The sequence below is a fragment of the Lupinus angustifolius genome, chromosome LG12 (genome assembly GCF_001865875.1).
Source record: "Lupinus angustifolius cultivar Tanjil chromosome LG12, LupAngTanjil_v1.0, whole genome shotgun sequence".
In the NCBI taxonomy this organism is placed as follows: domain Eukaryota; kingdom Viridiplantae; phylum Streptophyta; class Magnoliopsida; order Fabales; family Fabaceae; genus Lupinus; species Lupinus angustifolius.
Window position 1 is genome coordinate 16033493 of NC_032020.1, and position 22375 is coordinate 16055867.

The 22375-nt window shown below is 31.3% G+C and overlaps 6 protein-coding genes across 10 annotated transcripts; 3 read left to right on the top strand and 3 right to left on the bottom strand.

Moving 5' to 3' along the window:
* Positions 4-5407, top strand: LOC109362134 (galactokinase-like). Of its 3 annotated transcripts, XM_019607726.1 has the most exons (14): positions 9-276; positions 371-546; positions 911-957; positions 1133-1227; positions 1379-1461; positions 2079-2147; positions 2839-3024; positions 3388-3522; positions 3697-3831; positions 4002-4075; positions 4565-4642; positions 4849-4990; positions 5075-5202; positions 5269-5407. In XM_019607726.1, exons 1-13 carry the CDS (start codon positions 114-116, stop codon positions 5183-5185), a joined length of 1494 nt encoding a protein of 497 aa, XP_019463271.1. In that variant the 5' UTR covers positions 9-113; the 3' UTR covers positions 5186-5202; positions 5269-5407. The 3 variants fall into 3 exon arrangements, with proteins under 3 accessions (XP_019463272.1, XP_019463271.1, XP_019463270.1); XM_019607725.1 differs by having other exon boundaries at positions 5075-5407; XM_019607727.1 differs by lacking the exons at positions 4849-4990; positions 5075-5202; positions 5269-5407 and adding an exon at positions 4331-4419 and having other exon boundaries at positions 4-276.
* On the bottom strand, positions 1897-13890 carry LOC109362139 (cell wall / vacuolar inhibitor of fructosidase 1-like). The gene is made up of 3 exons (XM_019607736.1): positions 13307-13890; positions 6698-6709; positions 1897-1907 (listed from the first exon to the last, which is right to left on the bottom strand). Exon 1 carries the CDS (start codon positions 13871-13873, stop codon positions 13310-13312), a length of 564 nt encoding a protein of 187 aa, XP_019463281.1. The 5' UTR covers positions 13874-13890; the 3' UTR covers positions 1897-1907; positions 6698-6709; positions 13307-13309.
* Positions 7726-10024, top strand: LOC109362138. Of its 3 annotated transcripts, none has more exons than XM_019607733.1 (4): positions 7726-8040; positions 8222-9130; positions 9321-9465; positions 9579-10024. In XM_019607733.1, exons 2-4 carry the CDS (start codon positions 8587-8589, stop codon positions 9637-9639), a joined length of 750 nt encoding a protein of 249 aa, XP_019463278.1. In that variant the 5' UTR covers positions 7726-8040; positions 8222-8586; the 3' UTR covers positions 9640-10024. The 3 variants fall into 3 exon arrangements, with proteins under 3 accessions (XP_019463278.1, XP_019463279.1, XP_019463280.1); XM_019607734.1 differs by having other exon boundaries at positions 7726-8019; XM_019607735.1 differs by having other exon boundaries at positions 7726-7944.
* Positions 11093-12134, bottom strand: LOC109362140 (cell wall / vacuolar inhibitor of fructosidase 1-like). Its single transcript, XM_019607737.1, has one exon. It carries the CDS (start codon positions 11973-11975, stop codon positions 11412-11414), a length of 564 nt encoding a protein of 187 aa, XP_019463282.1. The 5' UTR covers positions 11976-12134; the 3' UTR covers positions 11093-11411.
* On the bottom strand, positions 15491-16328 carry LOC109362142 (cell wall / vacuolar inhibitor of fructosidase 1-like). The gene has a single exon (XM_019607740.1). The coding sequence runs from the start codon at positions 16237-16239 to the stop codon at positions 15694-15696; it is 546 nt and encodes a 181-aa protein (XP_019463285.1). The 5' UTR covers positions 16240-16328; the 3' UTR covers positions 15491-15693.
* On the top strand, positions 21088-21919 carry LOC109362141 (cell wall / vacuolar inhibitor of fructosidase 1-like). Its single transcript, XM_019607739.1, has one exon. The coding sequence runs from the start codon at positions 21272-21274 to the stop codon at positions 21824-21826; it is 555 nt and encodes a 184-aa protein (XP_019463284.1). The 5' UTR covers positions 21088-21271; the 3' UTR covers positions 21827-21919.

Sequence of the window (22375 nt, forward strand, 5' to 3'; positions counted from 1 at the left end):
CGAAGATAACGACAAATTTACATAAATTTATATGCATAACATGTAATTATAATCCGTTTTGTCATAAGCACTTCTTGATTAAGTTGTGGGGAGTTGAATCTGAATCTTCATAAATGGCGAAGAACGAGGAGCTTCCGATCCCAATTTACAACAACCTGGAACCTGTGTATGGCGATGGTTCTCAATTCGAAGAAGCTCAGCTTCGTTTTGATAATTTGAAATCAAAGTTTCTCCAAGTCTTTGGTCACTCTCCTCAACTCTTCGCTCGTTCCCCTGGTTCTCTCTTCCTCTCTCGACATTTTCATATAATCATCATGTGTAACGTGTGCATGCATTGGTTTATAATTGTGTTTTTGATTTTGCGATGCAGGGAGAGTGAACTTGATTGGAGAGCACATTGATTATGAAGGTTATTCGGTGCTGCCTATGGCAATTCGTCAAGATACAATTATTGCGATTCGCAGAAATGAAACCGAAAAGGTTCTCAGAATTGCTAACGTAAACGAAAAATATTCCATGTGTACTTATCCAGCTGATCCTAACCAGGTTTATCCTCAATGCTTTATTCTTCTGTGTGTATGTTTTTCCAGTTTTTTACTCTACAATAATAGAAATTCTTATTGTTTTATGAATGCGTGTTTTTTTATTCATTTTTTGATAAAACTGTTCTGTTTTGTTAAAAAAATTACCACTCATATCATTTTACACTTGCTTAATGATTATAAATTTGATTTTAATTCTGTGATTTGGATGGATAGCTAGTTATTCAGTAGGTCATTCATGATTAAAGGTTATCATACAATATACGTGATTAACCACAATTTTGTGCATCATCATCCAGATGTACAGTGTGGTCTAGAAAATTAGCATCGGAATATAGATTTTTTTGTTAATATACTCTTTTGTGCAGGAACTCGACTTGAAGAATCACAAATGGGGCCATTATTTTATTTGTGGGTGAGTCTATTTCATATCTCTATTGAGTTTTCATATTCTCTCTAGTTTGGCTGATTTTAAGGTTTAGTTACTAATTTTGGTTGGCGTCATGTGCTTTGTTGAACCTTGCAAAACACTGCAAATTGCTTCATTTCAATAACTTCACAACCATATTTTAATAATAAGGTTACTGCAGGTATAAAGGTTTCTATGACTACGCAAAATTAAAAGGAGTGGATGTGGGTCAACCAGTTGGACTTGATATTGTTATTGATGGAATAGTGCCAACAGGTTTGTTCATTTGCTTTAAATTAGAATGGTTGACTAAGGATATCCAAATTTACCTCTGAATGTTATCTTTGTCACTCTATTAGATAAGATGGATTCATGTATTTGTTTGTTGATGAGGTTGAATTAAATGACGATATTATTCTTTTTACAGGTTCCGGACTATCAAGTTCTGCAGCATTTGTTTGTTCTTCCACAATTGCTATTATGGCTGCATTTGATGTGAACTTTCCAAAGGTCTGCCCTTTGTGCTTTTACGGGGAGTGCAGTTTTGAGTTATCACCTATAAATCTGTTGAATCTAAACAACATTATTGCTCTTGCTGAACTGTTGTAATCATAACTTATTTGTGTATGTCTGGTAAGATTTAAATCTTTTTTATGAGTTATTCATATTATTGGAAAGTATTACTGGAAGCTATGAATTAGGTGCGGATTAATTCAACAGTACATCAAAACTTGATATCAGTGCCACTACTGAGATGATAGTATATCTGGAATTTCATGTCTTCACTCTTGGAAGATCAGATCTAGTCCTTATTTCAAACTATTGGCGTCAAAATCAATGTTTTGTAAATCTTCATTCCTCCATGATTACTTTATTTTAGTTTTAAATTTTATTCTTGTTGCCTGAACAAGCTACAGTTTAATAGTTTTATGTAATAATTTAGACTTATCCTATGTCTGTGGTCTACCCATTGTCTGAAATACATTTTGACATGCCTTCAGATGGACAAATCACTGCAGTGCTTTACTGAAAGCATGTATTTGTTTTGGTATTTTACTCTTACTTTTTTTTGTAAAATATTTATTTTTTTATTCTATTTCTAACACATTATTATATACGGTTGACAGAAAGAAATTGCACAAGTTGCATGTGATTGTGAACAACACGTCGGGACACAATCTGGTGGGATGGATCAGGTTATTCATCTTTTAATACACATATGTTCTATTCTAATGTTAATGTGAATGTGTCCTAATTACCTTTCTAAGTATGGTCATTTCCTTCAAATCATCTCTGTATGAAGTGACCTTCATAATCATGACTACTACATTACAGCTACAGCTTCCTGCTTATTGACACTGATTGGCTTTCTTTTCAACTACCACTCAAAGTATTGTATCTCAGATGAAACTGTGTACATGCTGTTATTCTAATCTATATTCAGAGATGATATAGTGTTAATGATATTCTGTTATCTGATATTTGGTTTCACGTTAAAATTCCATGAAGTATGAATTTTGAAACACAAGCTCTATACAGTAATATATTCAAATGAGTTGTATTCTGGGTTGGAACTTGGGAGTGATACAGAGGGTTTAGTTAATTTCCATAGTTTTTAAGGCTGATTACTTGCAGTTCTTGTACTTGTGGTTGCAATTTGAGAATGATAGTTAAGACTTCGATTAACTGTAGAAGTCGTGTGCATTAGCCATTAAATAGTTTATTACTCTGCTTCCGACCAGCTCTTGTCATAGATTTTTTATGCATAATTTTGAATAGTTACATTGTACATAGGATTTTATCCAATGCCAAATTGTGTTACTATTCTTAGGACATTCTGATGTTTTGTTTCCTTTTTCCCTTCGTTTTCTTGGTCTTATTCGATAGGCAATCTCTATCATGGCCAAGACTGGATTTGCAGAGCTGATTGATTTCAACCCGATCCGTGCAACAGATGTACAACTTCCTACTGGTGGAATTTTTGTGATAGCTCACTCTCTGGCAGAGTCTCAGAAGGCTGTTACCGCTGCCACAAATTATAATAATAGGGTTGTTGAATGCCGTCTGGCTTCTGTAAGTACATTTTAACCCAATTAATGTTAATTGTGCCTACTCCCTAATTACTATTAATGGAACTCAATCTCTTTGTCCTTTATCCTGTTTTATATAACCAGTCAGAGTATATATTTATTGGATGGAAATGCATAAATATCAAATATGTTGGTAGAGTCATTTTTTATACGACAATAAAAACATGAATGTTTGGACCTATGACCTCCTGCAAACTACCAAAACCCTTTAAAACTAGTCCGCTCCAAGTTATTGTCTATGTGTGCATGTCTAAACCTATTTCCTTAGGCAGATCAGCAACTCACAAGTCATTTTGTGTTGTCAATTATATTTATAAACTAAAAATGCTGTTGTGAGATTTTCCAGATTGTGCTCGGTATAAAGCTAGGAATGAAACCTGAAGAGGCAATATCAAAAGTGAACACGCTGTCTGATGTTGAAGGTTTATGTATATCATTCGCTGGTACCCATAACTCATCCGATCCTGTTGTTGCTGTCAAGGTAAATTTACTTGGTATGATGCCGCCCTTAAAATTTGCATTGTGAAACATGCTATTTCTTTTAAACTTTCTTTCAAGAACATTTTATTTTAATTAATATGTATTTGTATAATTTTTTTCTACTTCATCAAAATTGTAAGCCTTTTCCTGTTTATTAATTTTCCTTTTGATTCAGGAATGTTTGAAGGAAGAACCGTATACAGCTGAAGAGATTGAAAAAATTACTGGGGAAAAGCTGACTTCATTTTTGGGCAATAATGCAGCTTATGTGGATGTCATAAAAGCTGCAAAGCAATACAAGTTACATCAGGTTCTTTTTTTAAGCCCCTTACTTGTTACTTGCATTTGTTTAACCATGTTAATATATGAGAATTGTGGTTTCTGGCTTTCGAATTTCACCAGCGCCAAAAACCATTTCTACTGGTTGTAATGACTTGTCCCTTTAATGTTCTGGTTTAATTTTGATGCATTTATTTCTAGAGAGCTGCTCATGTTTATTCAGAAGCCAAAAGAGTACATGCCTTCAAGGATGTTGTTGCATCATCAAATCTGAAGTGAGTCTTTTGGATCTATCATGTATTAACTATACTTTATAATGTGTGCTCTTTATTCTTTTTTATGTAATTCTCATGAAATAATTATGGCTTGCTTAAACGCTAGGACTTCATACCTTCTGAAAGAATAGAGTATCTGATAGTTCAAATGTAAAAGGATAAAAATCAATTATCGAAGTGTAATTTAACCCAACAAATTTAGTTAGGAATTATTGAAATTTGGAACTATCTGATTGTTCCTTTCTATTTTACTAGGTGCATGCAGCAATTTCACTTGCTTATGCACGAAAATATTAGCTGACAGCAAAATGTGGCTATGCTACTGTGGTTACTGAAATTTATTAGTGTTATATTCTTGGCTTAATAGTTTTTGATTCCAAAGGTCTGCCATTGGAAAGTAACTGTTTCAAATTTATTAGTATTGTATTGTGATTCTTCTTTTGTATATGGACTATATGTTTCTTGGATTTTAACTACATTTTTTTGTAGTGATGAGGAGATGTTAAAAAAGCTTGGTGATCTTATGAATGAGAGTCATCATAGTTGCAGTGTTTTATATGAATGCAGGTATTGACATGGAATACTCTCCTTTCAGAATTTACATGCTGTCATTAGAAAAAATGCATGCATTGTCTCAATTGTTCAGTTCCACAGATTTTTCTCCATCAGTTTTTCCAGCCATAAATAACATAATGAATAATAATTAGTGCAAAATTTAGGTTCATTTTTAACACATAAAATTGATATTTACCATTTTATTTTCATGGAATTAGTTGTCCGGAGTTGGAAGAACTCGTAAGAAGTTGTCGTGACAATGGTGCTCTTGGGGCAAGGCTTACCGGAGCTGGATGGGGTGGTTGTGCTGTTGCTTTGGTGAAGGAGAACATAGTCCCACAGTTTATCCTTAATTTGAAGGTTTGCTATCACTTAATACTTAATACAATCATTGGAAATTATGAATAAACAAATTCTTAATAATGTCTTCTCTTTCCATTACAGGAAAGTTACTATCAGTCTAGGATAGACAAGGGCGTTATCAAGAAGAATGACCTTGGCCTTTATGTATTTGCTTCCAAGCCATCAAGTGGTGCTGCCATCTTCAAGTTCTAGCCCGTTCCCTTTTGATGGTTGAAAGTTACGTAATATATTTTCTTTGGAAGGTCTTCACAAAATGTGAAATGCAATTTCTGAGGGAGCAATATTTATTAGTACCCTAATTTTGTTGTTAGGTTGCTTTTAATGTCCTAGTCAATATAACCAAGACAGACAAATAATGATTTTGTCAAACAGCATTGAAGTCCTCTTTTGTAATGGAGAAACATTGTTTTCATATGTTCAGAACTATTAGCTTAGTTTTATATGCTTACAAATTTATATGAATAGGAAAATACGATTATGTTGTTATCATTGGTGGACAAATTTGGTAGATACTTTTCAGACTCCCCTATTCTTAGTAAAAAAGGAGGTATGAAAACATTCATCCAAATGGAGCTGTTAAGACATCTTAACTAAGAATGCAAGTGGGAGGAGTTAGAGTGGGTAAAATTAGACCTGACCAAACAAACTTGAGTGAATTGCTTTGGCTTGGACTTTATACATTTTGATCCACAAACTTGTCTAAACCAACCTATTGGTGAGCGAGTATGGGTTTTAACTTTTAAGCGTAAAGTCGTAAATAAAAAAAATTAAGGCCAATGAAAGCTATAAACCTGTGTGGCCACAACCTACTAAAGAGTAATCACTACGATGTTAAGAATGATTGATGCAATTAGTAAGAGTAGTTCGTATTTATAAAGATGTGAGCTTATATGGTATTGTCCATGATGTAAGTAGCTAATAAGAATTCACTTCATACTCAATAAAAATTTCATTGTTGATGTGAGTAACTCTTTAACTATAGTTGATCTAATTGGTAAAAATTCAGTCCATACTCCATAAAGACGTGAATTGGTATTCTGTTGCCGATTTGAGTAACTCTTTGATGAATAATTTGTAAGCGCTCCCTCTAAGATATATTCTGACCCTATTAACTCTTTTAGACTTAATCAATCTGAATTTTATGTCATTAACACTTGTATTCTCAATTGATATTGCTTTGTTTAGGTTTAATGTGTCAATGATTGTTTGGAATCTCACGAAAATGAAGCTTATGAACCAAACAATATAGCATATATAAGTAGATCTAAAAAAATCCCTGAATCAACTGCCAGAAAATAAGGGTTGGAGTTGACCAAATAGATAGATTCACCCATAATCATGTGCTCCTACTCCTAAGAAGCTTTACATGGGCACAGACATTGTAGGTGGCTAATTATTTTGTGCCCTCTCAAACAGATAAGACCTGTTGACGTTATTAATGTTTAGGGCATGGCAAATCTTGTATTATCTGAGGCCACGTGTGTTTGCATAGTCATTAGTTATGGGCACTAACTGCACGTGTTCAATTAATTGACCTTAACACCAAGCACGGCCTGATACATGTGCTCAGTAGATGACCCATTTCTAACATGACATTGTGTTTTTTTAACTATTTTTTACTATACCTAATTACCTATTAAGTTATATTGTTTGATTATTATATTTACTTTGGGATTGTGATATTCTAACATTTCATATTAGCACTTTAGTGATTAGCTTATAAAAAATTGTACTTTGTGTGAGGTTTTATTTATCATTACTATTATAGACTTATAGGCATTACTGATATCTTCAGAAAGTCCTACTTTTTTTGGACAATTTTTTTAGTAATTTTCTTAATTTTAAAACATATAAATATAATTTGATTTTGTCTTCAAATTTTAGTAGTAAAGTTATATATAATTAAAAAGATCATAAATTAAGGTTACCATTTTTCTCCACCAAAACTAGTAAGTATGAGGGACTACGACTATTCAATGGATTCTTTACTTTGCATGATTGGAAAAAGGTGGTAGAATATGCTCCAACATCCCAAACATGTGAGATATGCTATAACTTTCTAAATAATCTATACGTATGAACAAAAAAGAAAATTTCATAGAAATAGCTTCACATCCACTTCTAACGGCCTTTTTTGTGACAGCAATTTCCCCCCTTATAATGTATATGATTGTAGAATGTTTTAAGAAAAATTAGCATGTACATCCAAAATTTAATTTTTTTTCATAGTCACCTTACCATCCGAAAACCCATGCTATAGGGCTGGTTCAACGAAAAAGTTGGTGAACCCATCTCCATACATACATGGTATAATAATTATATCAATAATTCAATCGTACTAGTCAAAATTGATATTACTAAATAATTTTCATTTAAATTGTATTATTCATATTTACCATTTTTATTTAAAATTATAAAACTTTTATAAAAGTGACTTAATTAGTTTATACTTCTAATCACACATTTTGCTCTAAGAAGCAGATAAATAAAAGTATTTCTTACATTATTTGTTCGTTTTAAGTATTAATAATACTCTTATCACCTATATATTAATAATTATTTTCCCTTAAATAAAGTTGAATGATGTTTTTTTTAATACTATCAATATCTCTCAATTTACAGATAAAGAATTAATCTATATATAAATATATTAGATAATATTGACAATATGAAAATCTAATTCATAAAAAAAGTTAGAAAAATTAAAAAAATGAGGGGAAAAGAGTGAAAGAAAGAAATGAAGTTGCAAAAACTGTCGGCATAGCTGTTCTCCCTTCATATCCTTCCTTCTTGGTATTTTCGGTGTGTCCTATAAATATGCTGTTTTTTGAAGACAGCACATGCCATTCCCATTGCCGTTGCCATTGCCATTGCCATTGCCACTGAAGAGAGAGAGAGAGAGAGAGAAATAAGTGAGTCATTTTTGTATTCAAAGTCTCAGAAAAATTGCAGTGTGGCACTTTCCCAGTTATGTCGTGAATGAAGAAATCCGTCCCTTAAGCTCTTTGTCCCTCTTTGGATCTCGGGTTTCTTCCCTTTTCATTCAAGTTATTAACTTTCCTTCTTCAATGTTTAATTATTATAATGGTTCAACCTAGTTCATGTCTTTCTCCATTTTCATAAGTTCCCACTTAACTATCTCAATCTGCATTCATAAATAAAGCTTTTTTTCATGTGGGGTATTTCCAATATGCCACCGATTGATTTCTATCTTTTGATATGTTGCAGGGTTACTCCATTCCTGGGATTTTTACACTTGGAGCAGTGGTAATCATAGAGCTCAGAAAGGAAGAGAAAAACAGTTTTTCTAGTTAATAAATTACTTTATTATTCTGACAAGTTGTCTATAGTGCAACATAGCTGTTTTTATTTATTGTGATTGAGGTGTATACCAAAATATTTCCTTGATGATTTATGATCAATTTGGCCTTCACTGTATAATATCTGTTGAGAAGGTATTTTTAATGATATGAATTGAGTTCAAGAACTTAGTTCCAAGGGCCAGTTTAGAGGAAAATTTTGGTACTCCTGATTTTGTAGGGCAGGGTAACACGTAGGGAGAAGTTGTATTAGTTTACTTTTGTGGCTTTGGGATGGATCATACAAGTGTAAGGGGTGAGGGTATTGAAGTTGATATTGAAAGTGGGTTGGTAGTAAATGATGATGATGATTCAAAGAATGTCCCTACTCTAGGTACTGTAAAACAAGGAAATACATTAGTTGCTAAGATTTATTGTGGGCTTGTTGGGAAAGGGGGAGATAAGCTTAATGTATACTACAATAAATCAAACTCGAATGGAGTTTCCACGGATGTGGACAAAGTGACAAGCAAGTTGTTGGGAGGGCAGGACTCAGTAGATTGTGCGGACAAGACCTCGGTAAAGGAAAAGCGTAAAACGTCCAGTCATAAGAAGGCTCCCAAACCACCAAGACCTCCACGAGCTCCATCACTGGATTCAGCCGACTTGAAGCTAATCAGGGAGATCTCTGAATTTGCCATGCTGAAGCGTTCTAGGATAGAACGCATGAAAGCCTTGAAGAAGATGAGAGCTGCTAAATCTTCATCATCATCTTCTAGTAGTAGCATGTTCGCCATTGTTTTCACTGTTGTCTTCTGTATATTGATAATACTCCAAGGTAATATTTGTATTTAGAGTAATTTTTTGTCACGAATATGCCATTTTGCTCCTGATCTTGTGCACTACAACATGATAGGGGCTTCACTTGAAGCTAACAGATTATATAATGATAAGAGTGTTGCTATATAGTGATAGTTACTGTGGTACGGCCTTTGGAATGATATTTTTTTATGATGTTCCCTTGTCAGGCATGTCGTCGGGAAAAAGTTCAGTCTCAAGTTTCCAAGGGTCTCCTGTATCTGCAGGAGGAGCAGAGGGTGGTATGAATGCAGTTCAACACAATCTCAATCCATTTTCAAGTGACCCAAATGCACCTGGTTTAGTGTCTCACAAGTAAGTAGAAATGCATTAAATCTTTTTGGTGGCACATTTTCTTCTTCTACATAATTCATGTAAGTGGTGGCAGCCTTGTAATTTCATATTTTTTACATGGTACTACCTTTCAGCTTTGTACAGCAAATCACCAGTTCAGATTTGCCGGAAGAGCTGAGAAGAGGAGCACGTTAATGACAATAATAATGCCGTTACCCGTTATTGGTGAAAAAAGATAGATGCTTTAGTGCCTTGTGCTTCTCACACAAGCTCTTTTTATTATGTTTCAATGTATCTCTTTGTCATGAGACTGAATATGTTGGGTAATTTATCCCTTGCACGTATACTAATCAATGATGGGGGTTAGTTAAATCACCATAAGTGTTGCTAGTGTTCTTCACTGTCTTGCCAAATACGCATAGCTACCTCCTCAACAACTTCCCTGTTGCTTATACTACATGGAATTCAGAGTTGGAAAAGATTTTGTTGTTGAAGCTTCAACATCATCTGTAATCACATAATTATATGTATCCATGTGTTTTTATCACATGTAGTGAAGGAAAAAGAGAGCCTTATGATTTTTGTTGCTTGTCTTTCTTGCTCTCTTTGTTTCCCTTTATAATGTCCAATGTCCTCTTCTAAAAACGTCATGAAACATAGGTAATATTAGTAACATGCTCTTTTCAACACTTTTTTTACTATACATTATTATTGGATATCAAGATGAGATTCACTAAATTATATAGATCCATCTTCTATTTAATAGAAATGTGTTGAAAAAATTGTTAAAAAATGTGTTACTAGCATAGTCTGACTCATATCCTTATAGTGGCTCTAGGATTAAAATCTGCTTAATGTTTAAACATAACAGTACTAATTGAATGTATAATTCACTTTTGTTTTCCACTAATTCTACCTTCTTTTTTCTGAACTTGCACTCCCTAAAATTTAGTTTCACCATCCCTACTGCATTGTATTTTTTTTACAACATTCTCACACATTTCTTAAGAAAGGGACTTTTCCTATAAAACAGAAAATTCTATCATTCAGACAAGTACTAAAAAGGCGTGTGGCACTAGAATTCCACTACAAAACAGGTGGCTCTTGTTAGTTTCATATGGGATGGCACCATACTAGTTTTAACTCTATTATGCATGTTAACAAATACTAGGCATGTGATCTCATGTGATTATGATACACTCTATCTGTTAAATGACAAATAAAAACAAGAGAAGCAGACAAAACAATCTTCATTAGATAGGGTAATGGATGTCTACAACAGTTTCAATTCTTTATCAAAAGAAAGTTCTAGATGAGTGAAACTCAGTTTAATATTTCCAGGTCCTAATTTGATTTTCTTCTTCCTCAAATCTCACATATAATTATGAGACCATCCTATCCTATGGTAACATCTGCAGGATAAGGCTAGCACTAAAAAAGGTTGCCTAATTCTAGACAAACATGTGCAGTCCTAGGAGCCATTGTTTGTCTAATTTAACAGAATTGCAGCTAGTAACCATTCAATTTAGAGTTGTTTAATACTGTTGCAATAATGTTAAAGAAAGTGAAACAGATCAATCATATTGGAATCTATTAATCAATTATGATTTGAAGATGAACCAGACTATCAACAGAGAGACCAGAAAAGTTGTGAAAAACATTTGGTTTGTAAATAGCTGCTTACAAGTACATAGCATCTCATCCCAATAATTTGTACAGACTCAACCATCTAAAAGCATTTATTTTATATTCTAATAATAAAAACATTACTAAATGCTACTTGATATGGCATCGAGGACTAATATTTTTCTCCCACACTTTGTGTCACTCTATGTGCCAAAACATCGCTATTGGCTAAAATAAAACATTTTATTAAAACACTTTAGCACATGAAGTGACAAAAAAAGTATGATACCTGATTTCATCGCATGGGAACAGAGAGGAAAGAGAAAAAAAAGGTAAATAAATCAGCCATTTAATAATAGTTTTACTATGGCCGAAGCCACATCAACCAGCTTCTGCATAATGTTGTTTCTATCACCTAAGGGTGATTGAGTTGAGCCAGGAAATTTCTTGTTGCAAGCATCAACTTCCTTCTCAGCATCAGCTATGCTGTAACTAGCAAAACCAAATCTACCTTGGCTTATGGCTTCAGCAGCTTGTGGAAGAATGTACTTCACAACTGGGATGTATGACTCAGCACAGAAAGCCAAATCTTGCTCCAACTTTTGGTCTGAGGTTTGCTTAATCAACTCTTCAATATAACTCAATGTGTCAGTAGCATTTTCCAGAATGTTATTCACCATAATGAGTGCTATACCCTTTGGATCACTTTTGGGGGCTAGAGGGTTTGAATGTAGGATATTACTGCATAAATCATAAAAGGGTGTCTTTTTGCATATTTGTTCTACCAAATCACCATCACCCTTACCCTCCAATAGGACTGAGGAATGAGCTAGTGTAAAGAAAACATAAGAGAATAGAAGAATGTGGAGTGCAAAAGAGGATATAGAGGCTGAAGTACTCTTCATTTTTTTGGTGTGGTTAGAATGAATGACCAAGGTTGTTTCCTTGGCTGCTATTTAAGGTTAGTCTGTTTGGTCGTTAGGTGAGTTAAAAATTGGAGATTTGTTTGCTACCAAGGAAAATGGTTATGTCCGTGTTATGTCAATTTTTTCTCATGTACACATTTGTAGTATTATCATATAAATAAAATTATCACATACTCACATGTATGTTGTTTGCTTTTTGTAACTATGGGCTGCAAAGGCAATTGCATCTGCATATTCTTTTTTTTAAGCTTGAATCCTTATAGTATATCACGGATATCTTGTTTCAGATGGGTTTTATTGCCAATAATCAATAATACACCTTCTGTTGTGTTCCCACTTCTTTATATTAAGCCAAATTAAAGATCTTTCTAGATGGTGTTGTGTACATTAAAGCCTTCTCTTGATTGAGATTTCATTCATTACAAGACAAAACTCTCCATGATTGCATGTGTTAGAGTAATCTTGTTTTTTCAAAGATGAAAGCAAAATTATCAACCCGTGCACTGAACAAGACATACTAACTAAAAAGCATAATATTTCATAGATTGTATTGAAAGATTCACAATTGTCAACTTTAGTATAGTTATTAATTAACATGCATGGCTTCACATGCTTTCTATTTGATTTCAATAATCAATAGGATAAGGTCATAATTATACCATCAGAGTGAGATTTGAGGAAAAAGAAAATTAAGCTAGGACCTTTAAATTATTTAATAAAAAGCTTATTCATTGCATCTTAGTTCATAAATTATATTATATTTATCACTTCATTCACCCAGCCCTTCACAGCCAACCATTTTTATCTTGTGGTAGTGGTGATTCACTTCTTGTGATTGGGATCACAAGAAGACAAAAAAAGTGAAGGAATGAACCTGAGGTGGCAAAACCAAGGGTCTCATTCACAAACAGTTTTACCTAAGGCCCCCGTTAAGGTCAGTCCAACCAAAACTAGTATTCAGCATCACAAATGGACAAACCTATATCTATAAAATATTCTGGTTTGCTGAAACACTATCTTTTCTAGTAGGTTCTGTGAACTGAAATAATTTTCTAGCTCACATTAATTAATAAGGTCAAGAAGAAATGGCTTGTGAAAAAAGTATAAGACACATGCATTTCATAATAATAAAATTGAAAATAAGAAGCAAAGACTGAGGGATGTGGATTGTAAAGTGGTCTATGCAATTGTTTGCATAAGAAACAGATTAGACTCATGAGAGTGCATGGTTTTATATTTCTATGACTAGGATGTATTCAATTCAACTACGAACACTTATATAGGACAAACAAACAACATATAGTATAAACATTCTAGAGCAATAGTTTCACAATAGCTGCAGTCACTGCTGCTACACCATGCATGGAATTGTTGTCATTGGTAAGTGGTGATTTCCCAGAGAAGCTGTTCTCACAAGAGTTGGCTTCAATGGCAGCATCATTAGCACCATCTACAGCAAACTTGGGGTCACCTTTCTGTAGAGATGCAATAGCTTGTGGTACATCAGCTACCAAAATTGCATTGTATCGGTCACCACATGAATTCAATGCTTCCTTTTGACCAGGTTCAGGGCTACCTTGAAGTAGTTGGTGGATTTTGACTAAGGCATTGTTTGCTTTGGTTTTGATCACATTCACCATGATTAGTGCTAGCCCAGTGACATCAGAATCAGAGCTATGAGGGTCAGCTTGGAGGTACTGAACACAAAGACCATGATTTGGTGTCTGCATGCAAGTTTCCTCTATCAGATTTGCATTTGTAGCTATAAAAAGAGTGCATAAGATAAGAGCTATGGGCTTCAAGTTTGTCATGGCTGTTTGAATGAGAAGGGTGGCACTAGAAGGCTTGAAGATCAAGAGGGGATTAAATATTAACATAGATTATGTAAAGTTCAATGAATATGATGTATATAAATGTGAATAGGAAGTAGGAACTCTTTATAGTTAAGGAACTAAGACAGTGCCGTGCAAGAGAGTTGTGTGGGTCAGGTTTTCCTGACTGATTGAAATTGTAAACAATAAATGCTAGTTGGTTTGTGTTATTTGTTTACTAAAAAGTAGGCAACGCGTTTTACGTGTGGGAAAATGAAATATACTCTTAACCTATAAGATATGTTATAAAGTGATATTTTATTTATTAATGATACATATATCAATTTTTTGTGGGTAAGAAACTATATCATTACTCATTAGGGGTGTGTATATATAAAAGTAAAATTGTCCATTTGTCTCATAAACAATCATGTTTTTCAACAATTTCATGGTTGAGTCCTCCATTTATCATCAGAAAGTAACATTTTGTTGATCATGATTCAGTACACCTTGAACAGGATTATTTTTTGCTATGTGGACTGAGACCCTTGGGTGCATACCAAGATAAATTAATATGGATTCATTCCTTCAAATTATATATACAAAAAATAAAGCTAATATAGTTTTGAAGTCATAGTATGCTTTATAATTAAAAGACTATAATATCAAATTTATATAAAGAACCTCAATACATAGTCTACGTTTAATAGCATACAATTTTAAGGCCTAAGTGGTGCTTGGTGGTGACAAAATTGAAGACTTCTTGATGTGATGTGTCATTTTAGAGTGAATGATTGATACTCACAACTCTTGCAAATTTACGGTGTAGGTGTAATTTGACTTTGTTATTACCATAGTAGTGTAACTTCATTTCGTAGAAATCGTCAACCCCATAGGTATTTTCTAAAAAATCTATTCACACATAAATCGTCAACCACATGGGAGTTTTATTTTTTTATTCGGAACTCTCGCCAACACAGCAGGCGATTTCAATTTTTTTTTTTATTTTTTCCCATAAAACTCCATTGCCATTGGAGTTTTTCATATTTAATTTTTTTTTTATATTTGCCTAGCAAAATCGTCTATGTTAATGGAGTTTTATGAATTTTAATTTTTTAATTTTTTAATTTTTAATTTTTAATGGAGGTTTATGTTGGGAAATATACGCATTTTGGTGTCGGATGTAAGTGATAAATTCGTGCTTATTTTAATATTAAGTGTGACATTTGAGAGATTAAAAAAATTAATAAAACACATAGTTGTATAATAGGATTAGTCACATTAATGTGGGATCACATAGACCTTTTTATTTTTTTCCATGTCTAAGGATGACTATTCAGTATATGAATCATTTTTTTGGACATTGAACAACATCCATCTCCAGAAAAGGACAAGCCAGTCCACAGATTGTTGGTACCTTCTATTAATACAATTTTTTTTTGGTAGTACGAAGGATATTCTCTCACTTTTTGGGGTTTCGTGGTTGTCTCTCTCAACATGTCTCTCCCACATATTAATTTGGGTCAATTACTTTATCACTTCTGCCCCACCATTAGTAAAGAAGAATAAGACATGCATTAACAAGGGATAAAAAACTCAAAAGAGAACAACTGTTTGCAGTTTATGCCTATCCACTGGTGATACCAATAATTGTAGAAAGATATAGAACTTTTTTGTATTATGCATAACACTTCCATACCTTCATTTAATTTAGAATGTTGCTATTGTGACAAATTCATTATGTTATGAAGGAGATGGCAAAATAATAACCACACAATTCTATTAGTATTCTACTTTAATCACACAACATTTATGAATACAAAGTTCCAGAAACAACTTATTATAATTAATAATAGAAGCATAGGTTATATGATTTCAGTAACTAGCTAGAGTAATGATCTAACAATAGCTGCTGTAACAGCTGCAACATCATGCATAGCATTATTCCATTTGGTGAGAGGTAAAGTCCCAGCAGGGTAATCAGTTTCACAATAAGTAGCTTCATTAGCAGCATCATTTGCACCATCTTCTGCAAACTTGGGGTCCCCTTTTTGCAATGCTTCAGTGGCACTTGGAATATCAGCTACCAAAATTGCATTATATTTGCTAGCACAAGAATTCAAGGCTACTTTTTGGTTATGTCCAGTTAACACCCTTTGAAGTTCATGGATTTTATTTAAGGCATCATTTGCTTTTGTTTCCATCACTTTCACCATGATTAGAGCAAGACCTCTAACATCAGCACTAGAGCTTCCAGGACTTGGTTTAAGAGAATTAATGCAAACAATGTAATTTGGTGTCTTCTTGCAAGTGCTCTCTATAAGTTTATCATTCTTTGGGTTGAAGGTTCTGCTGTGGCATGATGGTATTGAAATAATGATGAACATAGCTTGAAGGCAAAAGATAAGAGTTAAGGAGTTGAAGTTTTTCATTTTTGCTGAATAATTGTTGAAAGAAAAGGATAGTAGCTAGAAGTAATGAGCTATATGTATGAAATGAAGACTTTAGCCATGGGAATTGATTGAATGATGCTAAGGCCATTTTATAGTGAAGACTTAGGACCAGATGCTAGTGGACCTGCCTCAACTTTTATTTTTTTTATAGCTATATCTAAAAATATCCCCACCTTTAATGTCTATCTTTTGAGGTTACCCTTTTAATAAATATCGCTCATAAAAATTGAATCTTATATATGAGACGTAGTTCAATACTTGAAAATGTAGTAGGCCTTAAAAAATGATGGGAGGGCTTTTAATTTCTTAAAAAGAATTACATCAACGTAACTAAATATTAAAAAAACTTGCAACTAGAATTAAACTTGCTTTCTGTGCTTAAATACCCACCGTAGTTATAAGGTAGGCTCTAACTAAATATTTTGATGTATTATTACAGCTAAAATTGCAGATACAAATCATAAGCTAGACAATCAATTTGTTTCAAAGTGGGCCCAGTACTTTTTCTTCCACTATCTTTGATTATTATTACATGCCCAAAAGCCCACAGAAGGTCTTCAATAAAAATGTTCATGTTGTAAATTGCGGTTGCGCATATGAAAATATTTTTAAAACGCGTGTTTATATAATATACTAGCTTTCCTTTATTTTATAAGACATTTTTTATGTTTTAGATCCGGTTCCTTTTATTTTAGGTAGCATCAAAAATAAAAGAGTGAATTACACACTTCTGAATTTTAGTAAAATTATATAAATTATCTAAATCTTTTTAAAACCTACACAAACCACTCCTATTTATACATATATATTACACTGACTATCTATGTAAAAAATATAAGTGTAATTTCTAAACAAAAATAGCGACGGATGTAATTAAGTCAAAAAAAATATGTTATATTGTGGAGACAAGTCCAAATAGTATAAACTTGATGTATATTCATTATTTTTTATTCGTTACAAACTACAACAATAAGTAAGTCTAAGGAGTTGTTTAAATTACTCTTGTATTATATTTTAACTAACCAAATAAAGAATAGACATCGACTCTTATACTATTTGGACTTGTGTTCACAATATATCGTATTTTGTTTGACTTAGTTACATCGTCACCATTTTTTATTTAAGAAATTACATTTATCTATCTTACAGGGGTAGTCAGTGTAATATATATATATATATATATATAATTAGAGGGTTTGTGTAAGTTTTAAAAATGTCCGAATAGTTTGTGTAATTTTACTAAACTCAAGGATGTTAATGTAATTTACTCAAAATAAAATAACAACTATGAAAAAAAAGATCTTAATCTAAGAGCTCGAAAACCTTATTAAGAGGAAGATCTTATTGCTGGGTAAAAATATTGGTAAGATCTCCAAATTTAGTTAAGACGTTTAAAGAGTTGGCTTTCCTCGGAACAAACTTAACCTGAATCACCCCTACCAAATATTTTTTATATTAATTATTTTAAAAAAAAGGAAATCGTGAATTAGTTGGATAAAATGTGAGAGTGAAATAGTTTATTAATAAATGACAATTGTGAAAAACTATTTTTCTCTCTCTCTCTCTCCCTATTACTTCCATCTTTAACTTTTTTCGTGTGAGATTATTATTGATGATGCTGAAAAAAAGATATGGCCTATTAGTCCTAAATTTATAAGCAAGTTGTACTCCCCATTCCCTAATCCTATTTATATAACACGTTCCGAAAGTTTTCTTTAATTCTTTTAGAATGTACTTTATGTTTATATTTAATAATTATTGTTTTTCTTGATTTGTAGTTTTGTTATTAATAAGAAATAACAAATTTCTAAAATTAGTTAAAAGGGTAACTTGGAATATTAAAATATTTTATTTAAAAATAAAAAAATAACTATCTTAATAAATGTAATTCATGTAACTTTTTAAACACTACTTCAATATTATTCAGCAATGCGAGCTTGTAGCTTGCAATTCATGTAACTTTTTAAACTTGTAACTCGTTCGTTAATAAGCTACTAGAATTGTTAGGTGAATAAAAATTGAATATAATTTGTAACTTTTAAAAAGTAATCTTGTAGCTTTAAAAAAATGTAGTTGTAGCGTTTGAAATCTACTTTTGAAAAATAGCTTGAAGTATATAAAATAAAATTAGCTTTCAATAATTCGGTTATCAATTTTATCCTTTAAAATTTAAAAAAAATAATATAAGTATCACCAACTAAAAAACTTTATTATTTTTTATACATTATTTTCACATTTGTTTTTTTTTGTGATATATAAATCATTCTTACATTTTATTGTTGGAGGTTCGAATAAATTATATTCATATTATATTTTTAATAATATATACAATATATGAATATAATAAATATATAAAAAATTAATTTCATTTTTAGAAGAGATATTGAAAACCCAAAAAAATTAAAATAAATAAAATATTACAAATCTAATCGTAAATAAAATATTAAAATAAAGGATTAAATTTTTTTATTTTAAATTATTTAAGAATTTGTTTACTCCAAGTAATATTTATTTAATTAATGATTAACTAAGTAAATTATCAATAAATATTGTATATACATTTTAGTCATTTTTAAATTTCAATTTGTAATGAAACTAGTTTGATTGAACAACTATAATTTAATAAGTTATTTGTACAACTATAATTTAATGTCATGGATTCTTACTTTTCTGATTTTTAATTTTCTATTTCTTCGACTTTTTCAAACGTGTCGTTATTTTAGAATCTAAATTCACATTTATATTATATTATATTTTATAATTACTGACATATTTACTTTTCCTCTTTTATACATTTTATTACTTTATTTATCTTGAATGTAATTTTCAATGTAAATTAAGTGATATTATATTTGTAAAGTTGTATAACATTTTTACATCATTTAATGTTTTCCTAAGTGGAATATGAAAGTTAGAAAAATAGTGAACTTATAGGAATTGATTATCACATTTTCTTAAAAAATAGTAATTGCCAGTTATAAAATACTCAACTTTTTAGGTTAAATATTGATTTTCATTTTTCACGAGGTTCTCCATTTTAAATTTATTATCCAAATTAATTTGACCGATACAACCTTTTTGACTTCCACAAAATATATTTCCGTATGGATGGGAATGACCAACAAGTTGAAAGTGATACTAATATAGTAATGTAAGGACCACTAAATTCTTATATATTGGTATTAGGTCAAATATTCAATTCCAGAAAATAATATTTATTGGGAAGAACATTAATGTGTAAATGTGTAAATAGATTAGTTTCATAATAATAATGTGTAAATGTTCGTATATTGAGTGTGTGTTTTAGACCTGCAAGTAAGTAATTGAGACTCAAAATTTTAAGACATATTATTAGATGAGTTTGAGTCAATTATGTAATCATAGTTTTTAATTATGTTACACGCTCTATGAGTTTGAGACATATTATAAGACAATTATGTTACACGCTCTATGGGTACCGCAAATTTATAAATTAGTTTTTAATTAAATTCTTATATAATCATAGTTTTTTATTATTATACATCATATACTTTATTATTATTTCATAATAAATTACAACTATATGAATAAAATTACTTTATTATTATACATCATATATGAATATGTGAGTACCCGCTAAAAATTCTCGTAATGAGTTGGATCCGAATCTATATTTTGGACGCGCACGGTAATTAAGACCTGAGATTGTAAGACGCGTTATTGGATGAGTCTGGACAACAAGGTATCTAGACCCATCGGTACTATTCTTTCCTATATATATTGTTAATCCATAATGCTATATTGTTAATCCATAAATGTGATTGTTATGTTGTTAAACACTGATATTATATTGTTAAGTAGTAATGTTATATTATTAATTAGTGTATATAATCCAATATTTGTTAATTAAACAATTATTACTAAATCAATTTATATCCTAGGTTGAAATAGTCAATTTAAAATATGTTTATTATTTTTTCTCTTGTTGATTACCTAAATAAATATAAGTTTGTAAAAAACAAATACACAATTACATAAATTACTCACAATTAATTTTAATGTTTATTTTGAATTTATGGATACATGAAAATCTGCTGGATATCCAAGGATCCGTGGATAGTAGACCTAATAAACATCAACATAGTCTAGGTCAGGTTTGAATCAATAAATGAAGCAACATGACGGATCTGAATAATATACTACTCGAATATATCGAGACCCATTGTGATCCTTATTTGCAAGAATCAAAATCCCAATTTAATTATTTTTCATCTTTTCAAATACTTGTGGAATTTCTAGTCAAACCACATATATGTCCATGTATGTTTTGAGATTGACCAAACTTGAAAATATTTTTAGTCTGTAGTCTTAACTAAATGAAGAATTGAATCACTTTAAGTTATGAAAATGCCGTATTAAACCTAATTAGGCTGAAATAATTCTAAAAGTGAATCAGACAATTCACTTAAAATTAAAAAAAATGAAACAATACTATAATATTTTGTTTTAGTTCATCCAAAAAATAAAAAATATTACTTCAATATAATTATATATAATTATTAATTATATAAAATTTTGAATTTATATATAAAAATATTAATTATATACAAAATCAAAAGTATGACAATTTAACTATTTAAACTTAATATAACACCTTTTTACTTAAAAGAAAGAAGCCTGTATCCAGAACCAACTATTGTTTGTGAAAATTTTAAAATGTAAATTTCCGAAAAATAAATGCCATCTCATCGAGAGTTGTTTTTAAAATAAAACAATTTAACATTCATGAAAACTATGAAAATTTGTTGATTCATATGTCTATTTTCTCTATAAGCAAACTTTATTTTATTTTAATATTCAACCAAATTGATTTGACGCATGAGTCTCATTAATTATGAAGATATTCTAACAATAAATGTTTTGTCTAATCAATATTCTTCTTTAACAGAAATTAAAATATCTCACCCATGAGGCCTAAAGTAAGAATGAGTCATGCCCACATCAGCTCCTAATCTCATGTCATTACTATAAAATGGCCTCACATGTCACATATTTTAGTATCCACTATCCTTTTCTTTCAACAAACATGACAACCTTAAACTCCTTCACTCTTTTCTTCTTCCTTCAAGCTATGTTTTTCATGATTTCAATACCAACAAGCCACTCCACACTGATAGAGGACACTTGCCACAAGACACCATACTATGATGTTTGCATTAATTCTCTTAACTCAAGTCCTGGAAGCTCTAGTGCTGATGTCAGTGGTCTTGCTCTAATCATGGTGAAAGTGATAGAAACAAAAGCAAATGTTGCCTTAAATAAAATCCATGAGCTTCAAAAATCAGGATCTAGTGCAGGTTTGACTTCTTGTGCTAGTAAATATAATGCAATTTTGGTAGCTGATATCCCAAGTGCCACTGAAGCACTGCAAAAAGGGAACCCCAAGTTTGCAGAAGATGGTGCAAATGATGCTGCTAATGAAGCTACTTATTGTCAATCTGATTTACCTGGACCACTCACCGCAGAGAATGGTGCTGTGCATGATGTTGCAGCTGTTACTGCAGCTATTGTTAGACTATTACTTTAAAGAAATCAATCTATGTTTTTGTTATCAATTATGATTATTAGAATAATAGGTTGTTACCAGTATCTTGTATTTTGCATGCACAAATGTTGCATTCACATTGTATGAAATTTATACATTCTCGATATGTTGTATGAATACAAAGATTGAAGTAATTAAATTATATAATTAATTTATTGTATATGGTTAGAGAGGAATAATTAATTGAATATTGACTTTTGAAACATCAATATATTTGGAAAATAATTAAAAGAAAACATATTGAGACATAAAGAAATAAAGAATAGGCAAAATAGGAGTTTTTATCAATATTGTTTTGATTTTGTATTCCTGTTATCAATCTATAATTCATGTGTATCTGCAAAGATATTTGCAATGATGTTGATTATAGTAGTAGCTATGAGCGGATATCAAAGATTTGATCGCAGACATATTTATAAAGAAATATAATATATACAATTGTATTGTAAGAATTTTTATATTATTACGATATCAGTACTTATTATTCATATTTAATTATGATTAACTCTTAGAAATATAAATAATACAAAT

What these genes read in the sequence shown, in the direction of transcription:
- LOC109362139 (XM_019607736.1), bottom strand. Translation starts at nt 13,873, where the DNA reads ATGTTAATATTTAATCCCCTCTTGATCTTCAAGCCTTCTAGTGCCACC.
- LOC109362142 (XM_019607740.1), bottom strand. Translation starts at nt 16,239, where the DNA reads ATGAAAAACTTCAACTCCTTAACTCTTATCTTTTGCCTTCAAGCTATG.
- LOC109362141 (XM_019607739.1), top strand. Translation starts at nt 21,272, where the DNA reads ATGGCCTCACATGTCACATATTTTAGTATCCACTATCCTTTTCTTTCA.
- LOC109362138 (XM_019607733.1), top strand. Translation starts at nt 8,587, where the DNA reads ATGGATCATACAAGTGTAAGGGGTGAGGGTATTGAAGTTGATATTGAA. An exon ending in TATATTGATAATACTCCAAG is followed by an intron (nt 9,131 to 9,320) that starts GTAATATTTGTA and finishes TTCCCTTGTCAG; the next exon opens with GCATGTCGTCGGGAAAAAGT. An exon ending in CCTGGTTTAGTGTCTCACAA is followed by an intron (nt 9,466 to 9,578) that starts GTAAGTAGAAAT and finishes ACTACCTTTCAG; the next exon opens with CTTTGTACAGCAAATCACCA.
- LOC109362140 (XM_019607737.1), bottom strand. Translation starts at nt 11,975, where the DNA reads ATGAAGAGTACTTCAGCCTCTATATCCTCTTTTGCACTCCACATTCTT.
- LOC109362134 (XM_019607725.1), top strand. Translation starts at nt 114, where the DNA reads ATGGCGAAGAACGAGGAGCTTCCGATCCCAATTTACAACAACCTGGAA. An exon ending in ATCCTGTTGTTGCTGTCAAG is followed by an intron (nt 3,523 to 3,696) that starts GTAAATTTACTT and finishes CTTTTGATTCAG; the next exon opens with GAATGTTTGAAGGAAGAACC. An exon ending in GTTGCATCATCAAATCTGAA is followed by an intron (nt 4,076 to 4,564) that starts GTGAGTCTTTTG and finishes ATTTTTTTGTAG; the next exon opens with TGATGAGGAGATGTTAAAAA.